Source organism: Eleutherodactylus coqui, chromosome 1 (genome assembly GCF_035609145.1).
Source record: "Eleutherodactylus coqui strain aEleCoq1 chromosome 1, aEleCoq1.hap1, whole genome shotgun sequence".
Classification (NCBI taxonomy): domain Eukaryota; kingdom Metazoa; phylum Chordata; class Amphibia; order Anura; family Eleutherodactylidae; genus Eleutherodactylus; species Eleutherodactylus coqui.
In genome coordinates this window covers 58,591,398-58,613,015 of record NC_089837.1, presented here as the reverse complement: position 1 = coordinate 58,613,015, position 21,618 = coordinate 58,591,398, and the positions used below count along the sequence as shown (strand labels likewise).

The following is a 21,618-nucleotide window of genomic DNA, read 5'->3' as shown; positions in this document are numbered from 1 at the left end:
GGGCTTACCTGCCCTGGATTCATGATGCCCATGGTCCACACAGCATGACCTTGGTGACAAGTTCCCTTTAAGAAGACAGAAGAGCATGGAGAATATATATATAAAAAAAAAAAAAAAAAAAAAAACAGGGCTAGAGTAGCGTCTGCACTCTATTAAGTGACAGGTCTCCTCAAAAGGGGTTTTCTGGGACTTTACAACCACTTAGGATCCCCAGCAATGAGCTGTTCGCCAGGCTGGCTGTCATTGCCGCCAGTGCTGGAACGGAAATTACACAAGATTTCTGCAGTGGGAAAGTTGCTTAAAAACTCGCAGGTTTCAGCCTGTATTCCGCTGTGGAATCCTCTCCCCCAATAGTAGCGAATTGGCAGCAAAAACGGCGCCAAAATTAACTTGTCGCGGATTTGAATTTCGCAATGCAAGTCAGTTTCCTTGCGGTTTGTCTACAGCAGACTGTGAGCAGTGTGTGAACGAGATTTTTGCAAATCTGGTTCACTTTGCTGATCGGTACTTAAACAAAACCACCATTTTTCCTTCGGTTCTTCCTCAGATGTAACCGCTAACAAAAGTGCGGATGTGATCGGGCCCTCATCTCGTCTTACCGTCTGAGTAATCAATCAGGGCCCAAGGCTGCAGCGGGGGTCAGTGTTTGTCACCTTATGTGTATCATCCTGTACGAGATAGATGGATGATTGCTGCAGCAGATCTCATCCTGAAGCCACTACTACACAGCAGACATGACAGAACAGCCGCCAGGTAGGACAGTAATCTGGGGATTAGTCTGGCACGCTGCATGAATGCACTACGCTGGGATTTTACCATCACAACAAAGCCTTCAATGAAGCCCACCGCACGCACGAGACGGTAAATAATGTGGTAAAAACACGACTGCGCATTACAGGGTTTTTTTTGTTTTTTTTTAAATGCCGGCATGGCATATCGCAGCCAGGAATAAAAATACGGAAAATTAAAAAATTTTAGAAATAAAAAATACTAGAAAATTTCCAAAAAAAAGGTTTAAAAGGGGCATTACTAGGACTGTCATAGTTAATCTATAGAGCATGCCATGGAAGTCTGGTAGATGTGTGTCCCACCTCTGGGCACCTGTCTTCAGTCCTAGCCCCACCACTCCTGGCCTGGCTGAATGTACTGGGCTTTGCTAAACAGTTTCTGTGACTCCCATAGAAGTTAATAGGAGTAGCAGAATCAGCGCTGCACAGCGAGCGCAATGTGTTTGAAAGTCGGGAGTTGTGCAAACAGGAGTTAGTCGCCGTGCGATACCTATGGGACTTACGGAAACAGCGTAGCAAAGCCTGCTCGATGCTTAAAGTCTGGACCACCCGTCAGTTCTAGGGCAGTGGGGACTAGAAGAAGAGATAGGAGTGAGTCCCAGAGGTGGGATCTGCATCCATCAGACTGCCATGGCTTACCCTGTAGATACATTCTAACTAAGCATGTGACAGATTGATATGAGGAAGAAATTCAAGAAGTCACAAGTCGTTTTTAGGGTAAGTATGAGAGGGTCCCCAGTGGGCCAATAATGGGTCCCAAAGGTCCAGCAAAGGACAACCGCATTTAGATGGGACATTGGAGACAATCATTAGGGCCTCTTTTGGGTGAATTCACACAGGTGGGTGGGGCGGTTTTGATGCAGTAACAACTGCATCAGAAAAAAAAGGCATGCATTTTTGCAGTAAAAAACCCACAAGCAAGGCTTCTCCAATCTGCTCGCTGTGGACGCGCCATTGTTAGGTACTGCTTCTTCAATGTAATATGTAGCATGAAGCCTTTCCGGCTTTTTGCTCAGCTTTAGTCAATGGACGTTCACTGATCCAAGCCCACCGGCGTGTGGACGCGCAAGAGTAATAGATGGCAGCATGCTCCACTTCTCGGCGTACCTCACAGCGTGAGCCCTATACATGTTTATAGGCAGCATATGCAATACTTGGCGGATGGGAAGCAATTCATATGCAACAGAGCGAGGAATAAAAAGAAAAGGCAGCGTCATTCTGCACTGGGTTTCACCGGTTTGCCCACGGACATGAGGCCTCAGGCCAGGCCCACATGACTGTATTCGAATTGCATATTACACGGGCTCTGTACACCTGTGCGATACACGGTAGCTCGTAAGCAATTACATTGCCTTACACAGGTCGGCTCACATTAGGGTGTCGGAATCGGGTAATCCGCATGCGCAAAATATTACAGCATGCTCTATTTTGCCACGTGTATACGCGAAAGAGCCCATTGTTCTCTATTGTTGTGTATATACATGCGCAAGTGAATTTCATTTCATATAGACTGCGGGTATACGCGTTATTGCTAAGCGACAGCACAGGAAATATTGAAGAAAAAAAATAACAGGCATGAGTACGCGGTCACACGCAGTACAATTTTGCCACCATATGGGGTTGTACGCAGCGTCACCGACGGATTCACAGCCGTAAAACGCTGCAGAAGCTCCGTGGCGTTTTACGCTTACGGCCGTGTGCACCCGGCCTTATAAGGAGTATATAGTTTCTGCATAGCCTATAGCTTTAGTTGCCACTGCACTCGCTCTAAGAGCCACATGGCTTTAGCGGCTCAGCAATAAGCACCACAGATAACACACCACTAAACCCCTTTATTGCAGTTGTCCTGCTCAGGGGGTCACCGCTGCTGCATGCGGATAACACATCAGGTTTCCATAGGATAAACCTATATGCCACACGTGATTATAGCCGAGCCGTGAACCATCATAAGACTTCACTAAAGAGGCTTCCTACGGCTTCGGAACCCACTGCAGAACAACGGCCACAGCTCCCTTTTAACCCCTTCAGTAGCAGGTTTATTACCACCATATCATGCCGCACAGGGCAGGTTTTTTAATTTAATTTCACAAGTATTTGACAGTACTGTACTACTTTGACACTTGGTATTATGGCAGGGAAATCTCCAGGGCTTTCTGCGCTGAGTATGCAGTAAAAACCCCGGAAGATTTCAGATGACAGCTCAGTGCTCTGCACGTTTCAGCACTAAAGCTGTCCACGGAAATCTATTGGGGTTAACTGCATGGTCAGTGAGGCAAGTCCCAGAGATTTTCCAGGCGTGCCACTAAAGGGGTTAAAGGGGATCTACACACAAGATTATTTCTCAAGTAAAAAAAAAAAAAAAACAATTTGGACAGAACCAAATGCTGCCTAAAAGCAGGAAAAGATAGCACAACATGCTGCACTATTTCATCCTGTAAAGATAAGGATGCTTGGACGGAAACTGAATGGATCCCATTATAGTCAAGATGGATCTGTTTGGTCAGTGGGTGCTGTTCTCCATAGACAGAACTGGAACACGGAACCCCCCCCGAGCGCCGATGTGAACGAGACCATAAAAGGGAGTCTTTCCATGACAAACATTTATCAGCTGAGCCCAATGCTGTTCTTGACTTAAATAGAACATGCTGTGATTTTTCCTCCGCGAGCGCAAATCGCAAAATTCCTTCCTGATTCCAATTTGGCAATCGGAATGATCCCTGGATCACCAACCCTTCTGAAGTAATTGGGGTCTAAAACATGTCATATTGTTGGACATCCAGGCCCCTCTTGTACTCTACTAGTGAGTTCACCATCACCACGTCCTCAGGCAGAGAGTTCCAGTGTCTCACTGCTCTTACAGTAAAGAACCCCCTTATGTCAGTGTAGAAACCTTCTTTCCCCTAGATGTAGAGGGCGCCCCTTTGTGACAGTCACAGTCCTGGGTATAAAAAGGTGATGATTTGTCCTCTGATATATTTATACATAGCTATTAGGTCGCCCCTCACCCGTCTTTTTTCTAAACTAAATAATCCCAATTTTGATAACCTCTCTGGGTATTGTAGTCCACCCATTCCATTAATATAGTTGCCCGCCTATGTACCCACTCAAGCTCCGATATGTCCTTCTTGAGTACCGATGCCCAAAACTGTACACAATATTCCATGTGTGGTCCAACCAGTAACTTGTGAGGAGGAAGAACAATGTTCTCGTTATGCACCCCTAGACCTCTTTTGATGCACCCCATGATACTATTTACCTTGGGAGCAGCTGCCTGACACTGGTTGCTCCAGTTAAGCTTACGGTTAACTAAAATCCCCAAGTCCTTTTCCATGTCAGTGTTCCCCAGTGGTTTCCCATTTAGTGTGTAACGGTGACGTGTATTTCCTCTGCCCATGTGTATAACCTTACATTTATCACTGTTAAACCTCATTTGTCACTTTTCTGCCCAAACCCACAATTTATCCACATTCTTTGCAACCACATTCTGTCCTCTCTAGCGTTAACTTCTTTACATAGTTTTGCATCATCTGCAAATCTTAATATTTCAACGGCTTTAGTGCAATGAAAATGCAGCAAGACACCCCCAAAAGGGAGGCAATTCCTCTTTCCTAATTCTTTCTGACTGCTTCTTCTCTAGTTCTTTCTTTTACTATGGTCCTTGTTACTACTGGTACATGAGGCATGACATGCAGTCCAATCAGGTTGTAGAGGTAGTCCTACATCTTCCATATGTGCCATCACAAGGTTTGCGGTATCTCCCAGCACAGTCTCCAGAGCATGGAGCAGATACCAGGACGTGGGCCGTTACATGATGGGAGCTGGACAGGGCCATAGAAGGGCATCAACCCGGCATCAGGACTGGAGAAACAAGAGGAGCACTGACAAAATTCTACAAAATGTCCTGCCGCAGGCTACTGGTCTGCGTATTTCTGACCAAACTGTCACTCCATGAGGCTGGCATGAGGGCCCCGACGTCCGGCAGTGGGAGCTGTGCCCATAGTCCAGCACTGTGCAGCTCGACTGGCATTCACCAGAGAACCCCAGAAATGGCAGGTCCGCTATCAGATGAGAGCAGGTTCATGATGAGCATGTCTTTTGTTCATGGACATCTGATGTGTAATTAAGAGCTCCCTTAATTCTCAGCATTGCATACATGTAGGTTAATGAGTTACGTACAATCACACCTGCGTATCACAAGCTCCTATACAGGTGGTCACTACAGGAACACAGATTATAAGAATAGGCTTTTATATAATCTAGTGTAACAGGTTTTTTCAATGAGAAAATGCCCATTTATATAATCAGTGTTCCAGTGGTGAATACCTGCATAGCAGCATGTGATACGCAAATGGTCATTGAGGCGGCGATTAGGGACCAGACCATGTGACCTGCAATACATCCAGAAAGAATTAAAGATCCGCATGACATTGATTGTTCATATGTCTTCCAATCATGAGCATCGGATCATCCAAAAGAATCCAGTATTTAAACAGAAACACAATTAATTCTAAAACTTGGGTTGTCTGGTCACAACTATAGATGGCATAATGCAAGGATATGCCGTTAATATCCGATCCATGGAGTCTGACTAGAGCAAGCCCCCAACCAATCATAAGGATGAAGTGGCAGAGTCCCTAAGAAAGTCCTATGCTACTTTGATCTGGTTTATCTGTGCTGCCGCATGCCTATTAGTCAATGCCGATGGAGTGCAATGTGTACAGCGCTGCAGAATAGGTATGTGCTACATAATAAAGAAGTTCTCGCTTTTTTCCCACAAGATGTTCTGCAACAGCTACAGTGCAAATGTTTAAACATTTAAGCAGTCACCTTGGTGTAAAGTTATTCCTGACATGTAGCACTGATGCAAACTGGAGCAGACACAATAATTCGGGAGGGGGGTATTTTTCTGCACCAGTGGATAGCATGAACTACAGAAAAGTAACGCGCTCTGCTATGTAAGAGTACGTAGGGTTAAAGCAAAATACCCTCAAAATCTTCCACAACAGAGATAAGCTCACCGGTTATCAGTCCACCTGTTGGCTTCAGGCTGGCGAACTGCTGGTCGTGCTTGTTGCGCTCCTCCGTAGTGATCGCCCACATGTTTGGCCCGCCTGCAAGCAAAACACTGACAGTTATATATAGTTGTGAGCTTCTTCTAGTAACACATCCGTATCCACGGCATACAGGAAGCTCAGCCGTACGTCACCTGCCCGCCATCGCAACATCCACTAGTATACAAGATGCGCCTCCTATTGCTCCTGCTGTCAACCCAATTTTGCAACTTCCTGTTGCTTCAAGATCTCCAATTCCAGATCCTCAAATTGTAAGAAACCACCAACTGCCGGGTGTTTTATCCAATGGACTCAAATAGAGCTTCCCCCCCTGACCAGCGCTGATAAGATTCAATACAGAGTGGTGGTCTTCAGCCTGTGGCTTTCTAGCAGCGGGAGAACTACAACTCCCAGCATCTCCTAATAGCAGGAGGCGGTGTGCAGGGTTTGTTGAAAGATGTCGTTTTGCTACCCCCACAGATACAGTATGTGAAAAAACAGTATGTTGTACTGCAATGTAGAACAAACACAGATGTAGCAGAGCTGAAATTGCAAATTACCATTTAGCTTGTGGACAATAATAGCCTCAGAGTAGATCAAAACTGGGTGTTCCCCATAGCAACCAATCAGATTTTAGCTGTTTCTCACAGGTCCCCTTGCAACAGTTTTGATAAATCTCAAAGTTCTGCATTAGGACTCATTCACACAGGCCTATTTCCTGTCCGTATTATTTCCACCTTTAAGCACATAAGACAGGCAGCTATCACCACTACTGCTTCGCATTGGTGTAGTCAGACTTGTGGGGTTTTTTAATGCACGTGAAATAAATTTGCAGCATGTCCTAATTTGGTTGGTATTTACAGACCCCCCTCCAAAAAAATAAATTAATAAATAAATAAATAAATAAATAAAAAAAAATAAAAAAAATAAAAAAAATTGCCCACTCTAGTCTATGGAAGCGCTAAAAAAAAACAAAAAACAACTAGTGACTGTGCATGCAAACTTGTGTATTTGCTGTGTTTCTGTGCACATTTTTAGTAGACAGTGTGGATGAAAAAGTGACAATTCTTTTTGCGCACATGAATATGGATGCATCACGCACATAAACGCCGCATACGCAAATGTACAAGCAGTGAAAATGGTGTTCCCTATTGCTTAACAGCAAGCAGATCTCTTGAAAACAATGAGAAACAATACAAAAGTACATAAAAACATTGTAAACCTTCTCATTATACACAGAATACACTTATCTGCTGAAGCATTAACCCTTAAGGCTGGGTTCACACACAGCTGATTCCCGACGGAAATGTCGCGGTTTGGCCGCGGCGAAAAACCGCAACATTTCTGCCAGGAGAACCGCCGCGGCTTTGAAGCGGCCCAGCCGCTCGCTCTTCCGCTGCAGCCGGCGCTCCCGTAGTGGACAGCGCGGCTGCAGCGGAAATAAAAAAAGAAAGGACATGCTGCGGTCGGCAAAGCCGCGCCGCAGCCGTGGTTTCTGCCAGATTAACCGCAGCAGATTGGCCGTCCCGTGTGGACGAGATTTCTGAGAAATCTCGTCCACTTGGCTGGCTAGCCCCGAGATTAGCGGCCGCAGGCGGATTTGCCGCGGCAAATCCGCCCTGTGTGAATCCAGCCTAAGTGTTCAGTGACAACAGTCTAACGGTGACTCTGCGCCCCTATGATGTCATGTTGTTACCTTGCAGTCAAATCGCATGTATGTAGAGCCCGTGCTTTCCTATGGGTTCTTCCACACCAGTGAGGTTTTGTAGCCTGCGACATGACGAGACTACAAAATCGCGGCATGCTCTATACAGCCGCAATTTTTTCTAGCCCATGCTTCCCTATGGAGCCTTCCTTCTTGCTGCATCGTACGAAAACGCGGTTATCATGCTGTGAGATGCACTTTAACAGTAGGAAATCCTACTGTAAAGTTTAATATATAAAAATAAAATAATAATAATACATCATCTTAGAAGCACTGTCTGTCTCCGCTCTCCTCTTCATGTCCGGCACTCCTCTTCAGCCTTCTGCCAGCCCTTCCTGTATTGAAAGATCAAAATTCCTGCCTCTAGGAAGGGTTGGCTGTGATTGGTTCACAATCACGGTGGCTCAGCCAATCAGAGACAGTGCTCGATGAACCAATCACGACAATTCAATGAATTAATGAAGGTGATATATTATTCATTTTTTGTTTTTTTTTACTGCAGCTGGGGCTTATTTTCGGGGTCGGGCTTACATTTCACAAAATCACATTATCGCTACGAGAAAACCTAGCAATATCGCACGGACCGTCGATGTGAAATCACTGCGATTTTCTCACGCTGCTATCGTGTCACCCGTGTGGATGCGGCCTGAAGGATTGTTTTTTGTTACATCCGGGGTGTTCCAAGTCCACAGTTCCATGCTGCAAGGCAGACGTGCTAGCCATAGTAGCACCACGTCACCCGCTGGTGGGATTCCCCTTCATGCAGGAGGGCGTTTGGTCTAACAAGCTTCTTCTATATACAACTATTATAAGATAAAGCCTCTCCCTATACAGATTACAGACATAGCAGTGCTGAATGTGTCACTCTTTCATTTTTGAACTGTGACCCTCACTCATCAGAAAAACCAAAAATAACCCAATACGACGTCATGGCATTTTTTGCCAAAACACAAACACAACAGGCAGCAGCGCACGACAGAACATTCAGGTCCGTTTACAAGTAGCGGAAAATACACATCGAAAACCACAACAGAACCTGCACTCCTGGGGGTTCTGATGCAGACTTCGGTGCCAATCCGCAGCACACTTCACCACTTGTATTGAGAGGGTGAAATCAGCTGCGGATCGGCACCATCAGGCGATGTAAAACATAACGTTCAGCCGCGGTTTTTGGTACGGATCTGCGTAGGCATGTCTTACGCAGAAAATCTCGTTTCAGTTAGTTTCCCCGACATGTTGCTTCTTGAATTGGATACGCTTGTTCCAGCATCGGAATTTCGCCTGCGGATGTTGACAATGGTAGGGCAAATTCTGCGTACAGATCCGCACTAACAACCGCTTCAGAGAGCTGCGGATTTAGATTTCTTAAGGCAGAAATCAGTTGAACAATCTGCAGCAGCTTCACTGTATAAACATACCTTACGGCATGTTCACACGACGGAACTCGCCACAGAATTTCGCCTCTAAAACCGCGTCTTTGTGATGCGGTTTATGATGCGGATCCAACCTAGGTCGACGACATGTCACTGATTGATGCGTAAATGTGATTTTCCATGTTGAAATTGCACATGCTAATTTTGCCCATTGAGCTAAATCCATGTATAGGTCCACACCAAAAACCACATCAGAATTACGCGGTTTTTAGAGGTGGAATTTGGCCGTGTGAACATGCCCTTGGTGCGGAGTTTAACGTGAATTTTGGGGCATGGTTTACCATGGATTTTTTGCTACAAAATTTCTGCAGCATCTCTATTGCGTGTAAACCTACCCTTAGAAGGGGTTGTAAACTACTGATTGCTTGTAGTCAAGATAGGCCATCAAGAGCAGATTAGCAGGAGTCCACTACTGGGATCGTGCTCTCATGCACTGAGCTGATTTTTGCAAGAAGCATTCCCACTGCAGTGGCCAGGATTAGTATTGCAGGCCAAGTTCCCATTGAAACAGACAAAAAGCCTGCCTTAATACCAAACCTGTCCACTAAAGTGTGAATGGAGCTGTCTACTTCCTGCAGAAATCAGCTCAGTGCGTAAGCACACTGGCCCGGTGACCAACTGATCATCAGGGGTCTTGGCTGGCAGAGCCCTGCTGATCTAATAATGATGGCCCATCCCTATGAGAGTCCATCAATAGTTTCCAAATAGATAATATTTCATATGATGAATTGCATTATGCTGTAGCCATGGCATATGTGTACCTCAGCATTTATTTCGTTTGTAGAAAACAGAAACAGCTCAGTCTCAGCTGTGATGTGTCATGTTCTATAGAATAAAACAACTGGACGAATCATGCATAAGGCCGCCTGCAGACGGCCGGGTCGGATCCCGCTGTGAGAATTCTCGCAGCGGTACCCGACCCGAGCCCCTGCAGGGACCAACGCGGCACTCGCCTCTCCAGCGGCTCCGGCTCTTTGATGTTCAGTCTGCAGAGGCCATGGGTGGAAATTCTGCAGGAAATCCCGCCGCGGAATTTCCGCCCATGTGCAGGGGACCCTAGTCATAGAAGATGCATCTTATACTGTTAGATTTCGGGCCTTTTGTATTTCCAGCGAAAAAAAACAAATAAGGTTCTTCTCACATCACAGGTTTTTGCAGTGCAGCTCTGGATCCATCCCAGGTCCCAACCGCCCTCCAGAAAACTGCATGTGGAAGGAAACCAGGACAGTGCCATAGGGAAGAACATGGGAGACGAAGACCTCTTTGGTGTTCGTTTCGCATTGCTTCCATCCCTGTCAGTCTTCAACACTGGACAGAAAAGTGCTGAGCTCCACTACTGAGAATCAGAAGCTGCACCGTTATTGGGGGTCCTGCAAATGGCATTTGGGGTACCGCAGCCAATGCTGCTACCATGAGTCTCCATGGCTTGTGCTCTTAGGTGAACATTCAACCTCTTCAAGTCTCAGCATGATTGAGCAGGTTACATTACTTAGCTTGCACGGTGTTAAGGCCCATTTATACGTAACAATTATCGCTTAAAATTTGTTCAAATGACCGAAAATGAGCAATAATTGTTACATGTAAACCGGGCATCGGGGACTTTTCGTCTGAACGATGATTTTAAGGTGAACTTAAAATCCATTGTTCAGCCGCAGAGAGATCAAGTATCTCTCAACAGACCGCATGCTGTGTTCTTGTATTACATTGTATTGTGCTGGCAGCCCTGATGAAAACTATGCAGCTGTGTGCACAGCAGGGCATGTGATTAGTCACATGCCGAGCACTGCAAACAGATCCTGGAGGCTATTTTACATGCATATGAAGATGATAAAGTGTTAATGGACACTAGTGTCCATTAACACTTTATGCAAAAAGCTTGCTAAAACTTTCAATCGTTTAAAACATTTCCTTTGCGACAAAATGGGTCTTTACACTCTATTCTACCAGAGAGCTGCAGTCACATTTCTAATAGTCATGTGTGGAAACAGTCAGCAATCATGTTATTAGACACACCCCTGGAACCTTAAAGGAGTTTCCCATTACTTAAAAATTGCTTCACAGCCATCCTGGCCTTCCTGGTTGCTGACCAAGACATGTGCAGTGACTTCTTGATAGCCCCTTTAAAGGAGTTCCTTTAGCACAGTGGGACAGTCCTGGATTCCTGCATTAGATTACTGTACAGTGCCTGGAGTGAAAAGAACACTTCCCAGAATGGCAATTATCAGAGGGAAATGCTACGCAGACACGAGGAGAGCTCAGCTCTAAAACCTCAATGCTGCACTGGTGTATAATACAGGATAAGTCATATGTACACAGTGACTCCACCAGCAGAATAGTGAGTGCAGCTCTGGAGTATAATACAGGACATAACTCAGGATCAGTACAGGATAAGTAATGTATGTACACAGTGACTCCACCAGCAGAATAGTGAGTGCAGCTCTGGAGTATAATACAGGATGTAACTCAGGATCAGTACAGGATAAGTGATGTATGTACACAGTGACTCCACCAGCAGAATAGTGAGTGCAGCTCTGGAATATAATACAGGATGGAAATGAGGATCAGTACAGGATAAGTAATGTATGTACACAGTGACTCCACCAGCAGAATAGTGAGTGCAGCTCTGGAGTATAATACAGGATGTAACTCAAGATCAGTACAGGATAAGTAATGTATATATACAGTGACTCCATCAGCAGAATAGTGAGTGCAGCTCTGGAGTATAGTACAGGATGTAACTCAGGATCAGTACAGGATAAGTAATGTATGTACACAGTGACTCCACCAGCAGAATAGTGAGTGCAGCTCTGGAATATAATACAGGATGGAAATGAAGATCAGTACAGGATAAGTAATGTATGTACACAGTGACTCCACCAGCAGAATAGTGAGTGCAGCTCTGGAGTATAATACAGGATGTAACTCAAGATCAGTACAGGATAAGTAATGTATATATACAGTGACTCCATCAGCAGAATAGTGAGTGCAGCTCTGGAGTATAATACAGGATGTAACTCAGGACCAGTACAGGATAAGTAATGTATGTACACAGTGACTCCACCAGCAGAATAGTGAGTGCAGCTCTGCAGTATAATACAGGATGTAACTCAGGATCAGTACAGGATAAGTAATGTATGTACACAGTGACTCCACCAGCAGAATAGTGAGTGCAGCTCTGGAGTATAATACAGGATTTAACTCTGGATCAGTACAGGAGAATTAATATAATATATGTACAAAATTACTTAGCAGCAGTGGCTAAAAATAGGCGATGAATAATCTATGTACAGAAGGTTGACGATGCATAACACATTGGCAAATAGTTTGATAGAACTATATATAATTTTAGGAGCCCCCATCAGCCGTACATTACTGACCTGTGCAGACGTCCTGCAGATCCCGGCATTTAATCCACCCTACTGCACAACAACAGCCGATAATCTAATCTCCATTGTGTTATTATACAGCTGTACTTACAGTTGCTGAGCAAATTACTGCACTAAACAAGACAATGTCACAAAAACACAAATGGCCAGACTCCCGAGCGCCGCTTCCATCCACCACGCACTGGCCTGTCTCCCTGCCAAAAACAGGGCTCTGTCTCTGGTGCATACTGCAAAGCCCTCTAAATAAGCATACGTGGGCACTCGGCCAGATTACAGGAATGAAGTGACTGAGCTACGAGGCTGACGATGAATATATAATCAGGAGGAAGAAAACACAAAGCCGGGAAGAGGCCTGAGACAGATGTAATGACTGAAAAAGTATCTACCCCCTTCTAGATGTCTCATATCGCTGCACATTTCTTACACCGGAGCATCAGTAAAACGATGGAATCCTCCGAGATCACACAGAACTGCACTTAGAAGGCGTTTAGTCCACTTCCAGAACTAGAATATTGATGATTTATACTCAAGATGGGTTATCAATAGAGATGGATGGGGGTCTGCGGCTCGGGACCCCTGCTGATCAGCCGTTTGCAGTTGCTTGTGGGCTACCTCACAGCAGGCACAGTGACGTATATTGCATAGCAGCTGTGCCCGGTACTGCAGCTCAGTCCCACTGACCCGAATAGGACCGAGTTGCTCTTCGGCTATGTGACCAATGAACGGGACTTTACAGGCTGCAGCTCAAACAGAAGAACTAGCCACAGCCAAGTGACCTCCCGCTCAGGGCCTTATCGGGAGCCATGTGTACACCAGCTGGAAGTCGGCCAGAACTGCTCATTTGAGCGATTATTCGGGCAACTATCATCTCGTATAATGGTACCTTAATACTTCTCGCAGCTGAGGGTTTGCTTCAATTGTATCCAGACTACACAATGCTAAATGCATTAACAATACAAATGTCTCCGCTGCACAGTTTGTTGCAATGTATCAGTGCGGGTAAGGATCTTTTCACATTAGGATTGGGTCTTCCATCGGAGGTATATTTGTCAGGATTTCCTGACCTACAACTGCACCGCACGTGACTATATAGGCACATCGTTACACACGACTATCATCCATAATATTATAACCTCATGCCTAATATCATGAAGGTCCGTCTCATGCTGCATTAACAGCCCTGCCTCTTCGACTCCACAAGACACCAGCAGGGCATCCTTTAAAGGGGTTTTCCAGGCATTTACTATTGGTCTATCCTCAGGATAGATCGTCAATAGTTAATTGGCAGGATCCCCACCAATCAGTTGATCCTCCAGACCGCTGTCAGTGCAACAGGGCCGGACGTCCGGTATTCATCTATCTTGACGCCACGGAAGCTAGGGGTTTGACAGGAGGAACGCTCCTCTCACACCTGTAGCTCCTGATTGGGCCAAGTAAGGAAGGTCCTAGCAGCAGTGTGCATAGTTTTTCCCAGGCCTGCAGTATTCGTCTGCGGGTTACTACCGTTCTTAGCCTTACATTATCAGTAAATGCTGCCATGTTAGCGCTGTAACATGGCAGCATTTACATGTCATAATGCAAGTCTAAGAACGGTAGTAACCCTCAGCCGAAGCGCTGGGAAAAAGCAATGCACCAACTGCAGCGTGTAAGGTCCGTCCCGGCCGGCATGTCACCCAATGCGTGGTAAGCGGCCGGCCGCTCACCTCTCCGTCCTGCCCATCGCCTGAAACCTCTGTCCCCGCCGGCTCACGCGTCCGTTCTGGCCCGCGGCTGTGAGCTGAGTAGTGGTGGTCACATATCTTCTCCGTGACGCCAGCTCCCGGGAAACCTGTGACAGCTGGGTTCCGGCTTGTCGCCAGCAGCCGCTGCAAAAGGCACTTGCTGCGGGGGGCCGCCGCTGCATATGTTTTGATTCTTACTTTTGTGCCCTTAGTGGACCGAAGGCGTACGCCACAGCCGCTGCCGCCGGGGCAGGGGGGGGGGGGGGGTGTCACTTGCTCCACGTGCTGCTCAGTGGTGGCGGACGCTGAATCCATTTTCTTATTTACTTTACTCGGCTTGCAGGACCTGCAGGCAAACAAAGTCTGCAGCCTATCAGCTGCGGGGGGCGTCACCCTCCTGTCAATCTTGACTCCATCAGGAATTCATGGTGGCGTCAAGATACACTAATACCCGGACGTCCTCATCAGTAGTCACAGCTGGAAGTGTAATAGTCGGCTTCGCTCCAATTGATTTCAATAAAGCCATCTGTTACACTTCTGGCTCTGGCCGCTCATGCGGATGTCTGGCCCTGCTGAACTGAAAGCAGGTTGAAGGATCAACTGATAAGCGGGAGATCCAAAAAAAATGGACTACTGCCAATCAACTGTTGATGACTTAGGCTAGTTTCACGCAGGCGAGGGCGATATTGGGTTGTGGATGCGAGACGTTTTCATGTGAAAATAGCCTCACATGACCGCTGCACAAAGGGATCCCCGCCACCACGGCAGAGGATCGCGGAATTCTCCCAATGAAAACAATGGGTGATATCCCAAAAAAGTAGAACATCGCAAATGAGAATAAAACCATTGAAAATCATGGTTTCATAATTCTGCGTTTTCACTCACTCTCGCATTGTGCGATTTTCTTGCCCGTGTGAAACCACCCTTATCCTGAGGATAGATCATCAATAGTAAATGCCCGGAAAACCCCTTTAGGTTGTGAGGTGGGCCTCTATGGATCAGATCTGCAACAATGAGCCCAAAACGCTATCGCCGGCTCACTGGAGGTCCTTCCTTGGATCTTTTTTCTTCTGCCCGGCGGATCCACTCGGCACGCCGGCAGCGTGCCGCATGCATACGCCGTGCTCACTCTTCTATTTTAATCTCCTGCGGATATGACGCTTCCATTGCTGTCCCTGCGGGATCCACAGATAAATGAAGTAAGCTGCCATTTTTTACCGTACGTGCGGTCTGCACGCCCCGGGGAAAATAGATAAATAATCACATTCGCATGGATTAAATTGCCGTGCGGACGCTAATGCATCCCCATGGGCTTCTGGATCTGCCGATGACACGTGGACATTGGGCCTTATAGCAAGTCGTGGTGCAGGAAGAGGTCAAAAGGGGGTTTTCCAGGAAAATACTATCGATGACCTATCCTCAGGGCACGCGGGTTCATCGCTTTCGGGTACGCTAGCGGTCCCAGAGGTTGGCCCAAGTGATAAAGACATCTATACCCTATGCTGTAGATAGTGGCTAAATGTCTTTAAAGGGAAAACACCTTTAAGCGAGAAAAGGAGGCAATTATTTTTGATAGGGGTGATCTATAATTTTGCTGTTTGCCTAATGCTGTCTAATGATACGTTCTGTATAAAACGATCAGGAACTATGAAGCGTGACAAGTATGAAATAACAGGGAACGGTCGGAAACAGTCATACTTAATCACTAGTTACAGGATTCTATTTAGCAGTGCTGAGTTTGCCATATTTTATAACTCGCCGTGACCTCCCAGCATTACGCAGGACTGCAGGTGAGCTTACGTAGTTCAGCGCAGAAGGGCAGATCCAGTACAACACATACAGATGCCTCCAGTACAGAGTAATCCTACATTCAGCGTGAGAGACGTACTCACCATTCAGGGCCGTGGGAAAGTGAGGCATGGTGTTCCGCAGCATGTCTCGTTAACTCCGGGCCATCTGCAAACACAAACACAGTCTTGTTAGTAATCATGCAGAGCATGGGCCCGCTGAGCGCACACAGCGCTGCCTCCTAATGACCGGGCTGAGGGGGTGGGAGAGGTCACTGTACATGAGAAGGTAGACACCACTACTGTACCCGGTCTGTCGGGAGATGAATGAGGCGCTGGTGTACACAGACTGCTAATGTATAAGGGAAGGTTTCTATAGTAGTGAATAGGGGTAAAGAATGCCACCAAATGTAGACAAACCACATCAGGGAGAGGCAGCTATAAACCCATAAAGGGTTAAACATGACCTAAATGACCAGAAAGATTGTTCAAATACCCACTATGTTGCTTAGTTTTTTTTAATTCTCACCATTGTCTTTGGGTCAACAAGATGTATTTGTTTAATGTAGTACCCAGCCTTCATACATAATTGTACATACCTAATATTTACATGTTATTTCATTTACTTTGGTAGTTTTTTGTAAATTATATGTGCTATTTAAGCTTTTCTTTTTCAAACATTCCACTAGAAGGGTGAAGCACCCAAAAGGTGATAAGGGATCAGAGAGGAGGGGGGCCTCTTTCAGGACCTCTCTAACAGCCGGAAAGGGGAGTCGCTCAGTTAGGCGCCCTGCACACACCATAGGATTGCATTAGAAAACGTAATCCTAGGCAGACAGCCGCGATTTGTCCGAGCTAAATCACGCGGAGAAAACAAATCGCAGCATGCTCTATTTTTGTGCGGGGCTCTCAGACCCCTGCACAGAAATTCCTCTCCCCAGCCGCCGGCTCAGCTCTGCGCATGCGCCGTCTGGAAGCCGGCACGTCAAAGAGCCGGAGCCGCGGGAGAGGCGAGTGCCGCGCTGGTCCCTGCAGGGGCTCAAGTCGGGTCCCGCTCCGAGAAATCTCACAGCGGGATCAGACCCAGCGGTCTGAGATTGAGTTCCTGTTGTGAAAGACTGAAACTGGCGATTGCGATATCACTGCTTTTTTTTCTCTTCATTTTAACGCGAATGTCAGTAGGAATTTCTAATGTTAAAAAGGCATAGCACAAAAAAAAGAAAGTTTGCAAAGCACAAATTTGCGATTTCTGTGCGATGCGTATACCTGTATTTTCTTATTCTTCTCTGTATGTGCAATATAGATTTTTTTTTTTTTTTAACTCCTGCCTGTCCCACCCGCAATGTCAATTTTATGATTATTACAACAGTTAAATGGGTGTGTCCAGACTTTTGCCTCATCCTGTGTGTGTGAATGAATACTAAAAATAAATAATTTTATTTATATATATATATATATATATATATATATATATATATATATATATATATATATATATATATATATATATATATATATATATTACACACACACACACACACACACACACACACGGTGACATTTTAGACCCAGTACCTTCTATTTAAAATGCAGATAAAACAAAAAGTTAACTCTTTAAAGTGCAGACCTATTTACTGATTGTCTCCTTATGAGGTTCCAATTGAACCAATGAAATTTGCATTGGTTTTTATAAGAATGAAACAGATATAGAGCAATATTGTGAACAGTCCTGCAATCCATGGGGCCTGGAGGAGTGGTTGAAGATAAAAACAAAAAGTCAACGTGATCCAATACACCCATAATGATGTGTTACATAGCCTTCTATAACATCCAAGGCGTGCAGTCACCCATGAGGAGGAGGAGCATGCCCCGGCTTGTAGGACTGCATATCCTAAGCCTCAATGGTTCCGCTCACCGTCACAGGGATGGGAGAAGGTATCATGTGCCCATGACTGTTCTCCTCCATTACTTGCCACATCCAGTATCCAATCCTCCAGAACCCCCTACATGTTCACAGTGCAGAGAATGGAGGTAAAACCACACTTTCTGGAGAAGCGCTCTTGTGCAAGCAATTTAACTCCTAGTAGGCTAGAAGAATGTATGCAGGATTGCTTACGGATGCCAACCACCTTCTATTTAATGCAGAAATATCCCCTTATTTTTTTCTGCATCCTCCCATAAGCGCATGCTTTGTAGCAGCCGTCCACCTGGGCCTGGCGGGCGGCGGCAGACCGTGCATTTATGGCAGAGAAAGGGCTTCATGAATATGCCAGGCTGGCCAATGTTAATGCCATAGCAGCAGGCACAGCGGTTTCCCCATATCCCTCTATGGTAGCAAGTCTGGATTTGTATGCGACTCCACAGGGAAGATCAGTTTTATCAGATGACCCGATGATCCGTGAAGCAATATCCCCAAATATATCAGTAGTTAGTTGGTAAGTTACCCCAGAAAACTAGGCTACTAATATTAGCAAGCAGACAGATCCCAGCATGGTAGATGCCAACATAAAACCTCCAGGCTGATTGACTCCTGGGATTTGTAGTCATATCCAACATCATTGTAGTCGGAGGATATGGCGACATTACACTCATATCTTTCAGACGAGTATCTGGTGGACCTGTGTAATAGTGTAATCATCATACATACGCCCCAACTTTTTGACCGAAAGTATGATAGATGGCAACATCTGTATTGTGAAAGCCAGACAGCCGATAACGTTTTATATACACACCAATCATGTCAGATCTCCGTAAGAGCGGTCGGCCACTTATCAAAAACACTGGATTGACACTTGTCTGATGAAAACCAGTATGTAAATGCTGCAGGGTGGTCTGCGTGACACCGGCAGCATGCAAACTCCAGCCCACTTTAAGGCGGGGCGAAGGCCATTGGTTGGCAATAGTCTTACATCAGGTTGCTTGCTGGAGACAGAAGGGGTATTCCGGAGACTCAGCAAAAGTTTCCCTGATGTTTCCACTTATTGTCATGATTCCAAGCGCCCATCTAAATCGCCAAACTGGACTCCAGCACCTTTTTTTCTGCCAAAGCTACTTTCCAGCCAGCTTCACATTTCTACATTGTCATTTAATATGGCTGCGGGCAGCGCAATAAGCACATCTCCCACAATGCCCCACTGCCAGTTACTGAGTGGGCGTTCACAACTGTACAAACTGTGTCATCATTACAGAGTCTGAAGGCACTGAGCATGCCCGACCAGTGAAACAGCGGAGCGTACAGGACGTAACCGTTGGATACCAATGGAGAACTAAGCCGGGGAACTAAGTGGGGAAAGGAAGATCTCAGCAGCTTTATAAGACATGTTATAACATATTATTACAAAGTTACATGTTATCATCATATGTAGCATATAGCTTTCACTCTGAATCGCCGGAATACCCCTTTAGTTTCAGTGACAAGAGCAGAATACACGCGGCCAAGAAGATTTGCGGTTGTTCTCCTGCACAATCTTGACTGTTGCAATGCGGCAGCCTAATATTCATAAATCTTAAAGGGGAAGCAGCAATATCGTTCATCATGATGTGAGACAAACACCCCGCAACATCTGTCTGTACATGGTTATCTTTTCCTTCTGAAGACGACTCTGGTTTATATTCCCAGTCCCTGCTACAAGGTTTGTTAAAAAGTCTAACATTGATTTGCATGAATGCCGCCTTCCAATAGGTGGCGCTGTAGAGGTTTTGTTCCATCTTCCTATTTGCATATTTCCCAGAGGAGCTTGGATGGTCTGATAAGTCTTCTCACTAGGTGCTCTCCCTAAGGAGAAACGATACCCTTCCTGAGAGTTGAGAAATCACACGAAGGTTCCCACCTGAGTTAAACTGAGTATCCAGCCGCAATATACAAATCCCTTGTGCTTATATATAAATGGAAATAAGTAACAGCATGAAATGTAGGGTAGAAGTAGCCAGCACTTAAATATGCTAACTATGCCGCCACCAACCGTAGCCGGGGGAGAAAATACATACCAGTGTAGGGTCAATGCCATGCCTGGCACGGAGCCCACCTCTCCATTAATTCCGGCACATGAACGCCTTCCTCCTGTAATACCTGGCGGCCTCCGCAGTGTTTAACAAGAAGCATTTTCCAGGGCATTATAAACATTCCTCCTTATTATCAGAGCTGGGATCAAGTAGTGTTCACATCATCCCCTGCAGAGTTGGCAGCATCCCCAAGGCCACTCAGGGAAATCATTTTTAGCTACTTCATTGAATGAAGGGATCTAAATAAAGGCCTTAAAGTGAATGCCCAAATGTTAACACCATGTCAAGTGGAAGGACAAAAATGTTCTGAAGCATTTTATAATTTATCTTTCCATTGGCCATATCTCACCGTTTTCTGGTACACAGCTCCAAACCCCCTGCACAGAAAGGATTATATAGCCACAACAGTGTGAGACAACGTGTGTTAATATGGTAACCAACGTGATAATTAGCAAAACTGCAAATTACTCTATAGATCTAAAAATAATGGTTTCTATGTGAAAACTCACCGACTGCTAAGGGTCTCCTTTAATTCTAATCTGCTGCCTACTGGTCAAGTGAAGTTGGTCTCAAAGACACTGTTTTTATCCAAGACGTTTTGGATTTTTTCTTTTGATGACCTATCCCTCAGGATCATCGGCAGGGAGCCGCAACTTGGCTGGTTCTTGTCACTGCTGAAACTACAGATAGCAGAGGAAACAGATTGCACTGACCGTAGTGCAGTGGCTCAGGTTGGTATTGCAGGCACAGCACACATTGAATTCTATTGGAAGCTGTGCCCACAGTAACAAACCAGGCTGCTGCAATATGGTCAGTACGCTGTCTCCTCACGGCAGAAGGGGGGGGGGTGAGTAGCAGGTCTTCTGTTATTTTTGAGGTATGACTAGTTGCTTAATATATAAATGTTATATATTTTTTTTTTTTAAACTTTTTCTTAAGGAAAGCGCATCCTGATTATGAGGATGATGATGATGGTTACGGCATACCAGAAGATTTCTTTCATTTCTGTTGTATTCCGCTACAATATCCAGAAGAGAACTATCAGCAATTGCTTTATTTCAATAACAAGGTCAGGCTAAAAACGTTGACATAAATACAATTGTGTCTGTTCGGCATAAATTGTTACATTGTATCTAGCAAATGTCAGGAGGCCGAGCGGTAATTATAGAGGGAAAAGGAAACGTAAGAAAAACAATTCTTTACTTAACTGCATGACTGTTTACTGGCTACAGGGAATTTCTGCTTTAGAAATGCCACGATTTAATACCCATTAAAGGGTGCAAGCAAGCTGGGTACTCATTTTAACGACCTCAGAAGAATGGAACGCTGAGTCAACCTTGAGCTAGCTACCTGAACTACGCGGGTATTGAACTTGCAATCTGCAGGTCATGAGCAAGAGCTTAGGACTGCATTCTGCTGTTATTATCAGATTTGTGGGAATCCAACTACCAGAACCACTATATGCTTTTTTGAAGGGAACATGGCACAGATGTAAATGCTGTAGTCTTTGTACTACACACCAGACAGCACTGTACACTGGATAGTGGTGGTCGCTGGTATTGCATCTCAATCCCATTCACTTGAACGGAACAGAGTTTCAGAAACAAAATGCAACATGAATGAATGTGACATTACAGACTGAAGGGGCTACAGATCTCACCCAAGTGCTGCGGTCCAATCAAATAGATTTTGCAGGCGTGAAAGACCACCACGGGTTTGATATGCATGACCTATTCTGAGGATAG

General features: G+C 45.5%; 1 protein-coding gene across 3 annotated transcripts in view; it reads right to left on the bottom strand.

Annotated features, from left to right (window-relative positions):
* Positions 1–21,618, bottom strand: part of ITSN2 (intersectin 2) — a 173,748-nt gene that overhangs the window by 130,623 nt on the left and 21,507 nt on the right. For all 3 annotated transcript variants that reach the window (XM_066596589.1, XM_066596615.1, XM_066596598.1), the window contains exons 2-3: positions 15,977–16,040; positions 5,807–5,899 (exon numbers count right to left, since the gene is read on the bottom strand). In XM_066596589.1, the coding sequence (XP_066452686.1) occupies positions 5,807–5,899; positions 15,977–16,019 (136 nt within the window). In that variant the 5' untranslated portion in view covers positions 16,020–16,040. The remainder of the gene's footprint in view (positions 1–5,806; positions 5,900–15,976; positions 16,041–21,618) is intronic.